Genomic DNA, 14,926 nt, shown 5'->3' on the forward strand with positions numbered 1-14,926 from the left:
GACTGGAAGAGTCCTGCAAGCACAAAAAAGGAATGCTAGTGACCCACCTAGGATAAAAAGCACCACCCCGTCTCTTCCCGGCTGGAACGCTGATCCACCTAGTTTCTGGGAAGACGCCCTCAGATACCAGACCCTCACTCCAATTTCAGCTCTGAAAGATAAGAATAAAAAGGTCCTCCACTGGAGGAACACGAGGTCATTAGGGAGGAGTGGGTAGCAAAGAGAGGCAAAGGTCAGTTTGCCCCTGCTGCGGGTCGCAGCACTGTAGCGGAGCCTACAGGGTTAGCACAAGAGGCGGGGCCTCGAAATTTTTCGGGTGAGAGGAGGAGCTTCAGGATGACGTAAGGCCTGGAAAGGGGCGTGGCTTCTCCGTGACTCGCCGCCGGGAAGGGGTGGGGTTCTAGATGATGAGACTCCGGGGAGGGGGCCCGCGTTCATTGATAAAAACGCCGGGCTCCCTCCGGCGCGAGCGCAGAGTAGCGAGACCAGGCAGCGCCACGCGTGGCCGGGGCCGGGCGGAACCTAGAACCAGCCGGGCCCGCGCTGCGAGGCGCCGCCCGCATGGAGCCCGCCGCGGGCTTCCTGTCCCCGCGCCCTTTCCCGCGTGCTGCCGCCCCGCCCGCGCCCCCCGCTGGACCGGGGCCGCCTCCGAGTGCCTTGCCCAGATCTGAGCAGGAGACGCTGGCTGGGCCACCGGCGCCAGATCCTGGGCGCCTCATCACGGACCCGAGCAGCGGTCGCACCTACTTCAAAGGCCGGTTGTTGGGCAAGGTGGGCCAGGGGCTGTCTGGGGAGTGGTGCTCACGCGGGCGGGCAGAAACCCTGCCAGGCAGGGCGGGTGCGCCTGAACCCGACGTGGGAACCATGCGGACCAGACCCGGCCTCCCCTCCCCTGGAGCGCCTGGCCTGATACCCACCTCCTCCTAGGGGGGCTTCGCCCGCTGTTACGAGGCCACGGACACAGAGACCCGCAGCGCCTATGCGGTCAAAGTCATCCCGCAGAGCCGCGTCGCCAAGCCGCATCAACGCGAGAAGGTGGGTCCAGGCCCAGCGGGCGAGGGGTGAAGTGGGGTCGATGGGGTGGGAACCCCGGAAGGATGATGACCCCGCACCCCCATGGCAGATCCTAAATGAGATTGAGCTGCACCGAGACCTGCAGCACCGCCATATCGTTCGTTTTTCTCACCACTTCGAGGATGCTGACAACATATACATTTTCCTGGAGCTCTGCAGCAGAAAGGTGAGGGATGGGGATTTCAGCGGTGACTGGGGCCGGGTAGGGTGCGTCTTAAGACCCAGTGCTAGGGCCCTGCCTTCCTCGTGGAGCATGCCGAGAGGGAGGCTCAGGGAGGGCGAACAGGGGCTGAATCAGCGGCTCTCTGCAGTCCCTAGCCCACATCTGGAAGGCGCGGCACACCCTGTTGGAACCAGAGGTGCGCTACTACCTGCGGCAGATCCTTTCTGGCCTCAAGTACTTGCACCAGCGGGGCATCTTGCACCGGGACCTCAAGCTAGGTGAGACTCTTCGGTGAGCCAACAGGGTTGGGGGCCTGGGGGATAGAATGAGGAAGAAATCTGACATACCTCTCTGTCCCCTCTAGGAAATTTTTTCATCACAGATAACATGGAATTGAAGGTGGGGGATTTTGGGCTGGCAGCTCGCTTAGAGCCCCCAGAGCAGAGGAAGAAGTGAGTGTTTGAGGGGTGGCTACAATCTGTGTATGACACAGGTGATGTGTGACAGATAGTGAGTATGTATGTGGGAAGCAAAGTGACCGCCTGATGTGTCCATGTGATGAATAGGGAAGGGGTAAATGGGCTGTTTGTGTATATGTGAAGGTGGAGGTGGCAGCCTCACTTGAGGGGACTCGTGGGGAGGATGAGAGTCCTACTGTGTGACACAGATGGGATAGGTGACTCAGTCCCAGAAACAGATTTGGGTGTAAGGATTCTTGAAGGTATATGACTGACCCTGGAAGGAGAATGTGACATAAGCCAGGCAGTGTGTATGTGAGACAGTGTGGGAATGGCAGGACACGACCCTCTGTGTGTGTATGTAAAAAGACCCTGCCATGGCTACTGTGACTGAGTGTGCATGACACAGATAGCATGGGTAGCAGATGAATGTTTATGGGGGACGTGACAGCTGGTGTTGGTGTGTATGCAGCACAGACCATGGGAGGTGACAGCCTGATGGGTGTTTGACAGACGGGAGTGGGGGAAGGGATCAGTGATGGACCCTCTGTGTTGACCCTGGAGGAGGGGGCTGGGTTGGGGGGTCATGGCCTCCCCCTGCGCTGCAGTACTGTTGAGCAGCTGGGGCAGGCGGGTAGGCGGGGACTCAGCTGCCATCTCTGGCATCCATTGTCCCAGGACAAGCAAGAGCTCTCTGGCCTTTGGTGACAAGCAGCTGCTTTGTCTGGACTCACAGCGGGGGCAGGGATGGGGATACTGCTGGGCTGGGTCTGAGCTGTCCCTCTTTTCTCTACCCTCTTTCAGAACCATCTGTGGCACCCCCAACTATGTGGCTCCAGAAGTGCTACTGAGACAGGGCCATGGCCCTGAGGCGGATGTGTGGTCACTGGGTTGTGTCATGTGAGTGTCAGTCAGTGGCTGACAGGTAGTGGGTACATAGGCTGGGCATTTCAACCACTTTACTCCTGACCCCCTTATCCCTGCCCCACAGGTACACACTGCTCTGTGGGACTCCCCCCTTTGAGACTGCTGACCTGAAAGAAACGTACCGCTGCATCAAGCAGGTTCACTACACGCTGCCTGCCAGCCTCTCATTGTCTGCCCGGCAGCTCCTGGCGGCCATCCTTCGAGCCTCACCCCGAGACCGTCCCTCTATTGACCAAATCTTGCGCCATGACTTCTTTACCAAGGTCTGTGACTCTCCAGACACCTGAGTTCAGTCTGCATATTCCCAGGGGATTAAATGTGGGCAATTGAGAGGACCCCTGGGGTCTCTCTTCTATGTTGACATGGCTTCTCTCCACAGGGCTACACCCCTGACCGGCTTCCTGTCAGCAGTTGCATAACAGTCCCGGACTTGACACCCCCTAACCCAGCAAGGAGTCTGTTTGCCAAAGTTACCAAGAGCCTGTTTGGAAGGAAGAAGAAGAGTAAGTCTAGGGTGTCAGGGTGTTAAGTGACAGAGAGACTTGTGATATTCATTTTTGGGGCATGGAGGTATGGGTGCAGCTGAGTGTGGTGGCTCATGCCTGTAATTCCAGCGACTCAGGAGGATCACAAGTTTGAGGCCAGCCTCAGCAACTTAGTGGGCTGTATATCAAAATCAAAAATAAAAAGGGCTGGAGATGTAGTTCAGTGGTAAAGCACCCAGTACCAAAAGAAAGAGAGTGTGGATGCCTGCGAACTCCTGAGGAGAATGTGTGTTGTCCAGGTACTTGGGAAGGCCTATCATTGTGTCATCCCTGTGGACAATGGGATTGGGCAGAACACTGAAGACTATCCCCCCTACCTCCAGATAAAAACCATCCTGAGGAGCAGGACGAGGTCTCCTGTTTGGTGAACGGCCTCATGCGCACGTCTATTGGCCATCCAGATGCCAGGCCCGAGGTGAGGTGCTCACGTGGGCATTGTTCCCCTGACTCACCCCACCTAGCAGTTGAAGGAAGCCCGGGATAAAAGGCTGATGAAGCATCCAGCCTCGTGGTGGCCTAATTGGCTGTGTTTCATTAGCAGGCTGGGGCTGACCCAGGGTGCCCTCGACACCAGGGCAGGGCTAGGCCATGGACTTTCAAGGATTTCGATTTCAGGGCCTATCTCACTCCCTGTCCCTACCCAACTCTCTAGGCTCCAGCAACTTCTGGTCCAGCCCCTGTCAGCCTGGTAGAGACAGCTGCTGAAGACAGCTCACCCCGTGGGACGCTGGCGAGCAGTGGAGATGGTGAGGAACCAAGGAGTGTGAGACTTGCTAAAACTTGCTGAGGCAGAGACCAGGAACCAGAGGGAAGGAGTTGACAGAGGGACATGATCTGAGTCTAGGGAGGGCTAATGCCTAAATCTCAGTGCTCTGTTCCTTTCAGGATTTGAAGAAGGTCTAACTGTGGCCACTGTGGTAGAGTCGGCCCTCTGTGCTCTGAGAAACTGTGTGGCCTTCATGCCCCCAGGTAAGGCTGGGGTCAGGTGTGTGTTAATATTGTTGGGAGTTGTTTGACTAGGAGGCTAGGAAGGAGCAGGTCCCTTATTTCCTTTTTTCCCTTGACAGCGGAACAGAACCCAGCCCCTCTGGCACAGCCAGAGCCTCTGGTGTGGGTCAGCAAGTGGGTTGATTACTCCAACAAATTTGGCTTTGGGTATCAACTGTCCAGCCGACGGGTAGCAGTGCTTTTCAATGATGGCACACACATGGCCTTGTCAGCCAACAGGAAGTAAGTGCTGTGCTGGGGTGTCTTGTATCCAGGGTGTTGGACTCATCAGGGCTGTACTTTGGCATGTGTTCCTAGACTCAGGGGCCTAGGGTTTCTCGTCAGAAGGGTATTAGTGCAGGGCTCCCTCTGACCTTGGCCTCCCCCCACTTCTAGGACTGTGCACTACAACCCCACCAGCACAAAGCACTTCTCTTTCTCTGTGGGTGCTGTACCTCGAGCTCTGCAACCTCAGCTGGGCATCCTACGATATTTTGCCTCCTACATGGAGCAGCACCTCATGAAGGTATGTGGGTAAGGGTCGAGCATACTGAATATTTACACATCCTCATTACTTCAAGTTCCCCTTTGGTAATGGGAGGAGGGGCTCAAAGCTAAAGGCTGAACCCGTAAGAAAAGGAGACATCAATGGAGACATCTGATTCATGTCAGACCAGTGACCTACCCTGCTCCTGCTCTCAGGGTGGAGATCTGCCCAGTGTGGAAGAGGTGGAGGTGCCTGGCCCACCCTTGCTGCTGCAGTGGGTCAAGACTGATCAGGCCCTCCTCATGCTATTTAGTGATGGCACTGTCCAGGTAAGAGCCCACCCTGGAGTTGGAGGGAAGGTCTGGGAGGCCTAGGATGTTGGGAAGAATATTGGGCCTGGAGCCTTGGCCCTGGCCCTGATCAATATCCTTCTCCTTGTATACAGGTGAACTTCTATGGGGACCACACCAAGCTGATCCTCAGCGGCTGGGAGCCCCTCCTTGTGACTTTTGTGGCCCGAAATCGCAGTGCTTGTACTTACCTCGCTTCCCACCTCCGGCAGCTGGGCTGCTCCCCGGACCTGAAGCAGCGACTCCGATATGCTCTGCGGCTGCTCAGGGACCGTAGTCCAGCCTAGGCCCCACCATGCAGAGCAGGCCATGACCCAAGCCCTCAAACCTGAGGCCTGTGCCTGTAAGGCTCTGGCCCTTGCCTTTGTGGCCCTCTCTGTTCCATTGGTGCCTCACTGGGGGCTCTGGGCTGAATCCCCCAGGGAATCAGGGACCAGCTTTACTAGAGTTGGGGTGGCTTGTCCTTACTATTTCTTACCCCCTCTCTGAGATAAGCCTGAGCCTTAGCCCCAAATTAGGGGCATTATTTATGGACCACTTTTATTTATTGACAGACATTTATTTATTGGGATGTGAACCCCAGGGGGCCCTCCTTCTGGGATAATAAACCTTTTGCAGAACTCGGCCTGCTTATTCGTAGTAGAGCCCGTGGACGGTGGCCACCGCAAAAAGTGAAGCGTTAGTGAAGGTAGCAGAAGCCAGTCCATCGCGTGCTACATCCCAAAGCGCGCGACTGACCACATGCACGCCCTGGCCGGTGCGCGGCCCCAACACCACGCTGCACACAAGCTTATAGCGCGGTGGGCTGAACTCACGCAGGTGCGCACGCATCTGTTCACACAGCTCTCGAGTCAGCCTCCCAGCCTCCGAACCAGAGTAGGAAGCATCCCGCAACCTGGCATCCAAGGCTGCCTCCAGAGCACGCTGAGCACGGGCAGCCTCCCAGCATTCTCCAGGCGCAGGCTCCATGCGGTACGAAGGTGCTACCTGCCGGATTGGCGCCAGGGGCAACCCTGAGAAGCTGACCCGAGAACCTAGAGGGGGCGCTGGGACCAGGGATTGTCGCCGACCTCCAGGACCAGTGACTGGCCCAGCCAGTGAGTTGCGGCGTGAGAAGGATGTGGCTGGACCCAACACAGAGCCACGGCGGGAGGCTGGGCCCACAGCTGCAGGTCCAGCCTCATCAATGCTGGGCAGGCGACCACGGGGCCGTACTGGTGGTAGTTTAGGCCCCAAATCTTTGGCAGTCTCTTCCTGGTGTCCCTCCTGGCGTCCTGGGGGCAGAGGCCTGCCAGCCATGGGCTTGCTGGTTGAAAGACACACGTTTAGGATGGGCTTCAATGGCCATCTTTCTGCGTCCCCTGTTGCTGAGTGATGTGAAGGGTTTTTATACCCCTCTTCTTATTTACCACCCACCACCACACACACCGGCTGGCTTTTCCCTTTTTTTTTTTTTTTTTTTTTGAAGTGGTGTCACACACTATGTAGCTCAGGCTGATCCTGAACCTCTGGGCTCAAATGATTCTCCCACTTCAGCCTCCCAAGTAGCTGGGTCTAGGTGGCACAGTACTGTGTCAAACTTTCCCTTACCCACTTCTTACCTGTGTTTTTGGAACAAGTGGATCAAACAGTCAAGCTGGGTGGGTTTCTAGGTGCTTAGAGAGTTAAGAGCTGTTAGGGACAAAGAGGGGAAAAGACGCTACTCAGTCTATAATTCTGAGCTAGTCTTTGCCATCCTGGTTTCCACTTTGCCTTGGGCACTATGTAGGTTGGCTAAGTGAGATCTATTGTACTTACTTTTCTCCCTTCCACCTGACTTCACTAGCATAAGGGGGAGATGAAGCTGGCTTCTGACTCAGCCTGGAGAGTAGAAGTGGTGCCTGCAACCCTTAACCAGAAAGGATGGACAGAACCAACTCCTTCATTTCCACAGATCCCACTAACCCTGGGGATATTGAATCCAGTCACCTTCTACCATTCCTGCTCTGATAGGGCACAGAAAACTCACTCAGCCACTACAACAGGCTGAGGCTGGGGGCAGGTGACCACTGAAACTCTTTCTTCCTTCTGCTTTTGTCCTGTGACTGCACCTCCTACAGAACCACTTCTGGGATGGTTGCCCTCCTCTCCTGAAACTCCCTCAGGCACCTGACTCACCTGCAACCTTGGTCTCCAAGCTCTCTCGGCTCCACAGCCCTGGCCCAGCTAGCCTGACTTGCAGGTGGGAGGAGGAAGGGCCATGTTTTGCAGTTGCCATGGGCTGCTAGGGCAAGCACTCCTTCCTCCCAGAGTCCCTCCCTTCCTCCAACTTGGCTCTGGAATAACCTAAGAGTGTTACTACTATGAGCACCTGCTGAGGATGGGGTACCCCTGAGTTATTGGGGAGAAAGGCCTATAAAGTCTTGAGCTCAGGGACATACTACCACCACCAGACAACCGATAGTTAGGGGCTCTGCTTAGAAAGCCCCAGGACTCTTGAGCCATTCTCCATTTCTAACTTTGTGAAATGGCCAGATGACTGGCCATTTATGAACAAATCACAGGGCCTAGGGTATGTGTGGGAGGACATTAAGGCTGCAGGGGTGGCTGCTCAGGAATCCAGGATCCAGGCAGACAGGAAGGAGCACGTCATTGCTCTATCGTCTCCGCATCAGTCTCAACCAGGACAAACATTTCCGCTCCAGGCACTGAGCTGGGGTGGGGCTTGGATGACTTCCTCAGTTCTGGGCTTTGTGCGGGGGTGGGGAGGCCCATTGGCTCAGATAGGAGGACCAAGTCCTGAAAGCTATGACTCAGTGGTAAACCTGAGTCCAGTCTCTTGACCCTTACTGACCCAAGTGCCCTGGGGCTTGTCCCCAGTTGGCCACACCCCTGTGTGCCCCAGTACCTAGATTACCCAGCTGCATTTCAAGGATGCCAGAGGCTGCCATGCTTCTGTCAGAGCAGACAATTCACTTTACCCTGGAAGGGATGGGACTACCCCCTCTCCAGCAAACTATGTCTGGGCCCAGAAAATCATCCATGGAATGAGGATTTTCCCTGTGGAGGTGAGGTTTCCCAGGCCTGCCTAACCTGAGTTTAACCTATGACTGGGGGAGAGCAGGAGCTTGAATTCTGAAATTGTGGCAGGTCAGGACCAGAGTTAAGGCTCTCAAGACTGTGTTTAGGGTCCTTCCACAGGCTAAAGTTTTCCACCAGGCCTGTGGGGAGATGGGCGGGGCCTCCTTTTAGGCTGGGCTCCAGTTTCCATGGAAACCCACAGGCTTCCCACCCCAACGCTGCCGCCTGGGCAAGCTCCCAGCCCAGGCCTCATCCCACACCAGCTTCTCCCCTGGACTACTGGCGCTCCGGCCTCAGCCTCTCCAGGTCCCCTACCTCTACCCCCACCATATCTATCCCTATTCCTGAGCCTCTCTTCATCCCTAAACTTTAGATTCTCAGTAAACAGGCTTCCTGAGCTCCTGCCTCTCTCAGGCCTTTCTAATCTCACCAGCTCTAAGGCCTGACCAGGCCTCCCACAGACCAACAGCAGCAGACCTCCTAAACCACTCCACTTTCTTTTTCTCCCTGCCCCACTCCATGCATGGAGAATCCAGGACTAGTTGTGCATGGGCAGACTGCTTCCTTTTCCACAGCACTTCGAAGTCTTGTCAACAACCCCCAATACAGGTGAGGAAGTGGGCCCGGTGGGTAAGTTTTCCCTAGCTGACTTTGCATAGCCCCATGACTCTGGGGAGGCCCTGGGTGAAGAGGTGAAAAGGACTTTGCCTTCCTCCCTGGCGAACTCAGTCGGTGGGGACCAAATGTAGATGATGGCTACCAGCTTCTCAGTGTCCATGATATCTTGAGAGCCACGGTGGGGGGCTGTGGGGGATAGAGCCCTGGGCTGCTGTGTGAGCTCAAGCAAAATCCTTCTGTGAATCTTGAGCTCCTCTCAGAGGGGAAAAGAGCCTGAAAAATGCGATGTAACTTGACTCCCTCCCATTGAGCACTTAGATGTTGGGGCCTCTCTCCTTGAAGAAGCAGGAGCCTGTTCTGAGAATTGGGAATTCAAAAGAGGAAGAAAGCTCAAGGGATTGAGCCAGAGTTCCAGACAGGAAGTAGTTCAAGGGTGCTGACCACTGTTTGCCCAAAATGTTAATGGTGTTTGAAAATAGGGATAGAGTTTACTTGGGGCAGGGTTGGTCAGGAGAGCTAAAATGTAGCTCTCCCCCGGCCCCAGTATCTCAAATCTGGACTCTTCCCCAGGGTTGGTAGTTCCCATAACCCTGCTTCTCTGGGGGTTGCAGTCTGGTCTGAGTAGTAGGAACCTCACGACTTGGACTATGAGACTAGAAGGCTCTAAGAAACACATATTTTCTCTTGTCTTCTACCATCTACCTTGTTCAGGGGCCCAGAAACTGGGGCCGGAAGTGATCATGAAGATGGAAAATGTGGTCTGGCCTCATTATGGTGCATGACTGCCATGTCTGTTTACAGTTAATGCACATTCTGCACCCTACACCCCCACTCCCTCCTCCCTGGAGGAGGGCTGAAAAACAGCTGAGTTTGCAGCCACTGGAGGAGGTACCAAGAAGAGCTTTCCCTCCCCAAAGACTCAGACTGGGGAGGGGCTGGGGAGTTGGGATCAATCTTACTTTTATTAACCCTGTTGCCCCCTCGCAATCAAGCACAGTCATCTCCTCTGAGGTCAGGGGTGAGAAACTTAAGGTTAAAAGATAGGAAATTGCCAGGCACAGTGGCATATGCACATAATATCAGCGGCTCAGGAGGCTGAGGCAAGTTCAAAGCTAGCCTCAGCAACTTAGTGAGACCCTTCTCCAAAAATAATAGCAACAATAACAAGAATGGGCTGGGGATATGACCCAGTGTGTGCGGGGGGAGAAGTCACTTGCCTGCAATACCATGGATAGAGGTGGGAGTGGAACTCACGTCTGTGTATACCAGACCTTTTCCTGGAAGGCTAAACCCTGTCTTATGTTACAGATAAGGAAACGAAGGTTCAGAGTGGGCAAAAGTAAAGCCCAAATTGAACTCTAGGCTCTGGACTCCTTTCCTCTGGCTCTCTGCCCCTCTCTTCCACAGTGATGTTTGCTTTGTGGTCGGTCAAGAACGGCAGGAGGTATTTGCCCACCGGTGCCTGTTGGCCTGTAGATGCAACTTCTTCCAGCGACTGCTGGGCACAGAGCTGGGCCCCGGGGTGCCTAGTCCTGTGGTGCTAAGCACTGTGCCAGCTGAGGCCTTCTTGGCAGTGCTGGAGTTCCTGTATACCAACAGTGTCAAGTTGCACCACCACTCTGTGAGCCCACTGACCAGGGGCCTGGGTGGGAGTGGCTGGGGGTACAAGAGGCAGGAGTCTGCCCATCACACTGTGGGCCAAGAGTCAGGGGAAACTCTCTTCTGGTCCCCCAACCACCCACTTTGTAGGTGCTGGAGGTGTTGACGGCAGCTGTGGAGTATGGGCTAGAAGAACTGCGAGAGGTAGGTTTTTGTGCCAGGTCCTGGTTGGTTTCCCTTGCCTCTCATGGACCCAATTCATACCCTATTTTACATACTCTGACCTGGAGGGCAATGTGTATACACATAGAAGTACAGGTATCTCTGTATACACAAGGCATGCATGTGAGTCTGTATGCACAGAATCCTCACATGCCCCGAGTAGGCTAATTGAACATCAGGTGTTGATGAGTGAAGGATAAATCAGCCTTGATTCCTATCTTTAAAGGAAACACTTAACCCTGTGGCACAAGTGTGATATATAGGGTAAATAGCACTGAGGCTATGTGGGGAAAGAATTCCTGGAGGAGGAAACATTTGTGATTTGGCAGAATGAGCAGTTTTTTCACAGGGAGAGTGGGAAGATGTCATCCCAGTTACAGAGGTACTAAAGGAGGTAGTGAGACATTTGGTGTGGTTGGATAGGATGTGAGAACAGAAGGGGGCAAGATATGACTGGAGAGAGTGCCAGGAGCTGGTTCATTCAGGGTCTTCAAGAATTTAGACTTCTGGGCTGGGGATGTGGCTCAAGCGGTAGCGAGCTCGACTACACAGGTGTGCGGCCTTGGTTCGATCCTCAGCACCACATACAAAGATGTTGTGTCTGCCAAGAACTAAAATATAAATAAAATAATAATAAAAAAATAATTTAGATTTCTGTTTGGGTGTGGTGGCTCATACCTATATTCCAGTGACTCAGGAGGCTGAGACAGGATTGCAAGTTCAAAGCCAGCCTCTGCAACTTAGTGAGGTTCAAAGCAACTTAGTTAGACCCTGTCTCAAAATAAAATATAAAAAGGGCTGGGGACGTGGTTCCATGGTTAACTGCCCCTGGGTTCGATTCCTGGTTCCAAAGAAAGTAAAGAATTTAGACTTCTGGATTGGGCATGCTGGTACACACTTATGATCCCAGTGACTCAGGAGGCTAAAGTAGGAGGGTTGCAAGTCAAAGCCAAATTAGTGAATCCTGTCTCAAAATAAAAAATAAAAAGAGTTGGGGATGTAGCTCAAAGATAGAGCACCCCTGTGTTTAATCCTCAGTACTGCAAGAAAAAAAAGGGCATAGGGAGGGGAATTTAGATTATGGATTGGGAGTATTGGTCAGTGGTATAGTGCTTGCTTAGCCTGGTGAGGCCCTGTGTTCAATCCCTGACCAACTTGTGCAAGCACACACACACACAACAAAAGAAAAAGAATTTTGTTTTTTTTCAACATGAGTACAGTGGAGATTTACTGAAGGTTTCAGGTAAGGGAATGGGATTTGAAGCTAAGGGGAGAAGGGAGTGTAAGAAATAGAAAGGGCTCATCAAACCAGTCAGGACTCTAGTGCATCAGTCAAGTCAAGTGGATGTGGCTAGGATGGGGGTGGCAGAAACTCAAAAGAGAAGTGGGTAGTTTTCAGAGATGAAGTGGAACTGGCATGACCCAGTGCTTTTCTGGGTGACAATGAGAGATGTTAAGGATGAAATTCAAGTTTCTGATAAAAATAGAAATGTTCTCAAGTCAGGAAAGGAACAAATGGAAGAAAATAGCATCCTGAGAAGAGAGTGGAATTTTTGCATGGGTCTTATCTGATCTGATTAGTGGCAAGTGTACTGGAAGGTGGTTTTCTGGGCTTGGCTTTGCTAATCTCCAGTTTCTTTGGGCTTGCCAAATCTCAGGCCCTGGCAATTCCTGGCTTCCCCAGGCCTGGATGGGTCTGGGGCTAATCGGAGTCTGGATGGGCTAACCCTCAAGCCTGCTCACTACTTTATTAGGTCTGGGCCTTGGAGTAGAGACATCTCCACACAACTCAGATTTATTTCTGTTTCCAGCTGTGTCTGGAGTTTGTGGTGAAGGTGCTGGACGTGGAATTGGTTTGTGAGGCTCTGCAGGTGGGTGTTGCTGGATGGACCTAGGAGAAGTCTGGCTTTCAGTATGTGGTACTGGGCTCCAAGGAACCAGGAGTCTAGACCTCCTGTGTCTGTCCTGGAATAACCTAGATACATGGAAGGGGGTAGGAATGTCCCAAGGATGTTTATGGGATAAATTATGTGCCTAGATAAGTGGGATCCAGGGTTCACTAGCAGAGTCAGGTGTAGGAGCAAGAGTTGAAGAACAGAAGATCTTTGCTAGTCTTCTATAAAAGCTGGGAAATGGTTCTCAGCCGAGGAAGGTGAAGAGTGGGGTTTGGAGAAGGGAAGCCAAGCCTAGGCCCCAGGATGGGATTTGAAGGAGGTGTCCTGCCTTCTTTAGTGTGCACTGTGTGTGGATATGCAAACAGGGACTTTCACTGGTTCTAGTTTCCAGAGGCCTTGTCATCCTCCCCAACTGGAAGTAGGGTCAGGTTCGCAGTGATGGTTCCCAGGGTGGAGGGCAGGGCTACATGGTTTCTCCAATCTCTAACCTAACTTCCTCATTCTGCTCCCAGGTGGCTGTAACCTTTGGCCTGGGGCCGCTGCAGGAGCGGTGCATAGCTTTCATAGAAGCCCACAGCCAGGTATTACTCCCCACCTTCATATTTCTAACCCCACACCATTCTGCTTTCCCCTGATCGGTTCCCCCGCCCGCAGGAGGCGCTCCGGACCCGTGGCTTCCTGGAGCTGTCGGCCGCTGCGCTGCTTCCCCTGCTGCGCAGCGACAAGCTCTGCGTGGACGAGCTCGAGCTGGTCCGGGCAGCCTGGAGCTGGGCGCGCGTGGGCGCGGTGAGAGGGAGTGGGAACCCAGGGCGCTGAAGGCGGCACCGGCAGCAGGAACCCAGCGAGCTGGAGGTGGGGCGGGTGCTCCCGCCATGCCCGGTCTCAATGCTGGCTTTCGCAGGCGGTGCTGGAGCGGCCTGTGGCTGAGGTGGCGGCCCCGGTGGTGCGAGAGCTGAGGCTGGCCTTGCTGGCCCCGGCGGAGCTGAGCGCCCTGGAAGAGCAGAACCGGCGGGAGCCGTTTATCCCGGTGAGGACGCGGGGAGCCAGGCTCAGATCAACTCCGCAACGTGGGGACCCGGAGCTAGGGGTGCGCTCTGCCCAGTGTCTCCCTGGCGAAGAGGCACTGCAGGGCTGCGCGGTGACCCGCCTTCCCCTGTAGGTGGAGCAGATCGTGGAGGCGTGGAAGTGTCATGCCCTGAGGAGAGGGGATGCGGCCCGGGGAGCACTGTGCCGCCGACGGAGGGGGACCCTGCCCCGGGAGCACCACCGCTTTCTGGACCTGCCCTTCAAGTAACTCAAGGCCGTGACTAGAGAGGAATTCCTGGCCTACTCAAAACTGCAGTTCCCAACGTGCTCTGCGGTTGGAGCGGGCTTCCGCTCCCAGCATGCCGCGCCTTCCGGGAGCCGGAAGGCTTGTTCTCGGGTGCCGCGCCCTGTGCGAGACGACCGGCCTAGGGCGGGGCTGTGAGAAGAGTGCTGGTCCAGTGCCTTCTCACGATGGCGAAATCCAAAAGCGAGGGTTTCTTTCACTCCACGGCGGGGCACTCTCGTGCGCAGGTGTACTCTGATTGCGCCCACGTGTCTATTCGGTCCAGCCTCTTCTTTAATAATAGCTCTTCCTCCTGGAGATCGTTCCTTGAGTGCCCCACAGACACCTCAGTGCACAATCGAGCTCCCTGTCTTTCCCCCAGCACTGTCCCGGTTCTGTTTCTCATTTCCGTGAGCGCCCACGCCGGAAACTTGGACGTCATCATTGCCCCATCCCTCTCCCTCGCACTTGCCTCAGGTCTTTCTACTTCTTAAAAGATCTTTCCAGATGTTTCAGTCTTTAGCCTATCCTGCCTATCACGTCTTATAACCCTTCTTGTCTTCACCCCTCAATCGATTTCCCACATGCAGTCAGCCCTATCAGATTGTCAAGTCGACTTCCCTTAAGTCCCTCTATATCCCTAATACACTCGCTGGGCATTCAAAACTATTGTGGTTTCTGAGCATTTAGCAACTCTTCTTTCATCCCTGCTTTTGCAAAAATTCTCCCCTGGGAGGTACTCAGGATTTGCTCCCTTGTTGTTGAGGTTTCCACTTTTCACCTCTTTCATCTTACATCTTGTCTTCCTGTGGACCTGAATCTCCCTGAAGAAAGATCCCTGAGGCCTGGAGTAGTGCCTTATTCGTTTTTTTCATCAGTCTCAGTCACATAATCAGTGTTCGGTAAATGCTAAGTGAATGACTTCATTTCCCTATTTATTCCATAAAGAGTTCTCCTAACTTCCAGCACTGGGGACTAAACCCTGGAGCACTCTACTACTGAGCTACATTCTTAGCTTTTTTTTTTTTTTTTTTTTTTTTGAGACAAGGTCTTGCTAATTTGCCTTGCTGGTCAGGAACTCCCCAACAGTCCTTCTAATTTTAGAGACTGCTCAGCAGCTGAGACAACAGATGTAGGCCTTCACACTGGGCAAAAAGTTTTAAAGAAGTTGTAAAACAAGATATCATCAATCTATGGGGCTGGGGATGTGGCTCAAGCCATAACGTGCTCGC

At 53.9% G+C, this 14,926-nt stretch overlaps 3 protein-coding genes across 4 annotated transcripts; 2 read left to right on the forward strand and 1 right to left on the reverse strand.

Annotated features, from left to right (window-relative positions):
- Positions 1 to 524: 524 nt before the first annotated feature.
- Plk3 (polo like kinase 3) lies at positions 525 to 5,514 on the forward strand. The gene is made up of 15 exons (XM_026397794.2): positions 525 to 771; positions 928 to 1,035; positions 1,124 to 1,240; positions 1,386 to 1,515; positions 1,602 to 1,689; positions 2,500 to 2,595; positions 2,687 to 2,885; positions 3,002 to 3,125; positions 3,491 to 3,582; positions 3,820 to 3,913; positions 4,053 to 4,136; positions 4,235 to 4,397; positions 4,551 to 4,680; positions 4,857 to 4,970; positions 5,087 to 5,514. Exons 1-15 carry the CDS (start codon positions 562 to 564, stop codon positions 5,276 to 5,278), a joined length of 1,941 nt encoding a protein of 646 aa, XP_026253579.1. The 5' UTR covers positions 525 to 561; the 3' UTR covers positions 5,279 to 5,514.
- Positions 5,515 to 5,621: 107 nt separating this feature from the next.
- On the reverse strand, positions 5,622 to 6,290 carry Dynlt4 (dynein light chain Tctex-type 4). The gene has a single exon (XM_026397675.2). The coding sequence runs from the start codon at positions 6,288 to 6,290 to the stop codon at positions 5,622 to 5,624; it is 669 nt and encodes a 222-aa protein (XP_026253460.2).
- A 2,030-nt stretch (positions 6,291 to 8,320) lies between these two features.
- Btbd19 (BTB domain containing 19) lies at positions 8,321 to 14,402 on the forward strand. 2 transcript variants are annotated; one of them, XM_026397812.1, is made up of 8 exons: positions 8,321 to 8,660; positions 10,077 to 10,290; positions 10,419 to 10,472; positions 12,302 to 12,361; positions 12,898 to 12,966; positions 13,040 to 13,171; positions 13,287 to 13,412; positions 13,545 to 14,402. In XM_026397812.1, exons 1-8 carry the CDS (start codon positions 8,575 to 8,577, stop codon positions 13,677 to 13,679), a joined length of 876 nt encoding a protein of 291 aa, XP_026253597.1. In that variant the 5' UTR covers positions 8,321 to 8,574; the 3' UTR covers positions 13,680 to 14,402. The 2 variants fall into 2 exon arrangements, with proteins under 2 accessions (XP_026253597.1, XP_077647209.1); XM_077791083.1 differs by lacking the exon at positions 10,077 to 10,290 and adding an exon at positions 11,871 to 11,878 and having other exon boundaries at positions 10,419 to 10,580; positions 12,284 to 12,361.
- Positions 14,403 to 14,926: the final 524 nt, after the last annotated feature.

Source organism: Urocitellus parryii, chromosome 11 (assembly GCF_045843805.1).
Source record: "Urocitellus parryii isolate mUroPar1 chromosome 11, mUroPar1.hap1, whole genome shotgun sequence".
Taxonomy (NCBI): Eukaryota; Metazoa; Chordata; class Mammalia; order Rodentia; family Sciuridae; genus Urocitellus; species Urocitellus parryii.

Coding starts and splice junctions, on each gene's coding strand:
- Btbd19 (XM_026397812.1), top strand. CDS start 8,575: ATGGAGAATCCAGGACTAGTTGTGCATGGGCAGACTGCTTCCTTTTCC. Junction 10,291..10,418: donor TCAAGTTGCACCACCACTCT/GTGAGCCCACTG, acceptor CCCACTTTGTAG/GTGCTGGAGGTGTTGACGGC. Junction 12,362..12,897: donor TGGTTTGTGAGGCTCTGCAG/GTGGGTGTTGCT, acceptor TTCTGCTCCCAG/GTGGCTGTAACCTTTGGCCT.
- Dynlt4 (XM_026397675.2), bottom strand. CDS start 6,290: ATGGCTGGCAGGCCTCTGCCCCCAGGACGCCAGGAGGGACACCAGGAA.
- Plk3 (XM_026397794.2), top strand. CDS start 562: ATGGAGCCCGCCGCGGGCTTCCTGTCCCCGCGCCCTTTCCCGCGTGCT. Junction 2,596..2,686: donor TGGTCACTGGGTTGTGTCAT/GTGAGTGTCAGT, acceptor CCTGCCCCACAG/GTACACACTGCTCTGTGGGA. Junction 4,137..4,234: donor TGTGGCCTTCATGCCCCCAG/GTAAGGCTGGGG, acceptor TTCCCTTGACAG/CGGAACAGAACCCAGCCCCT.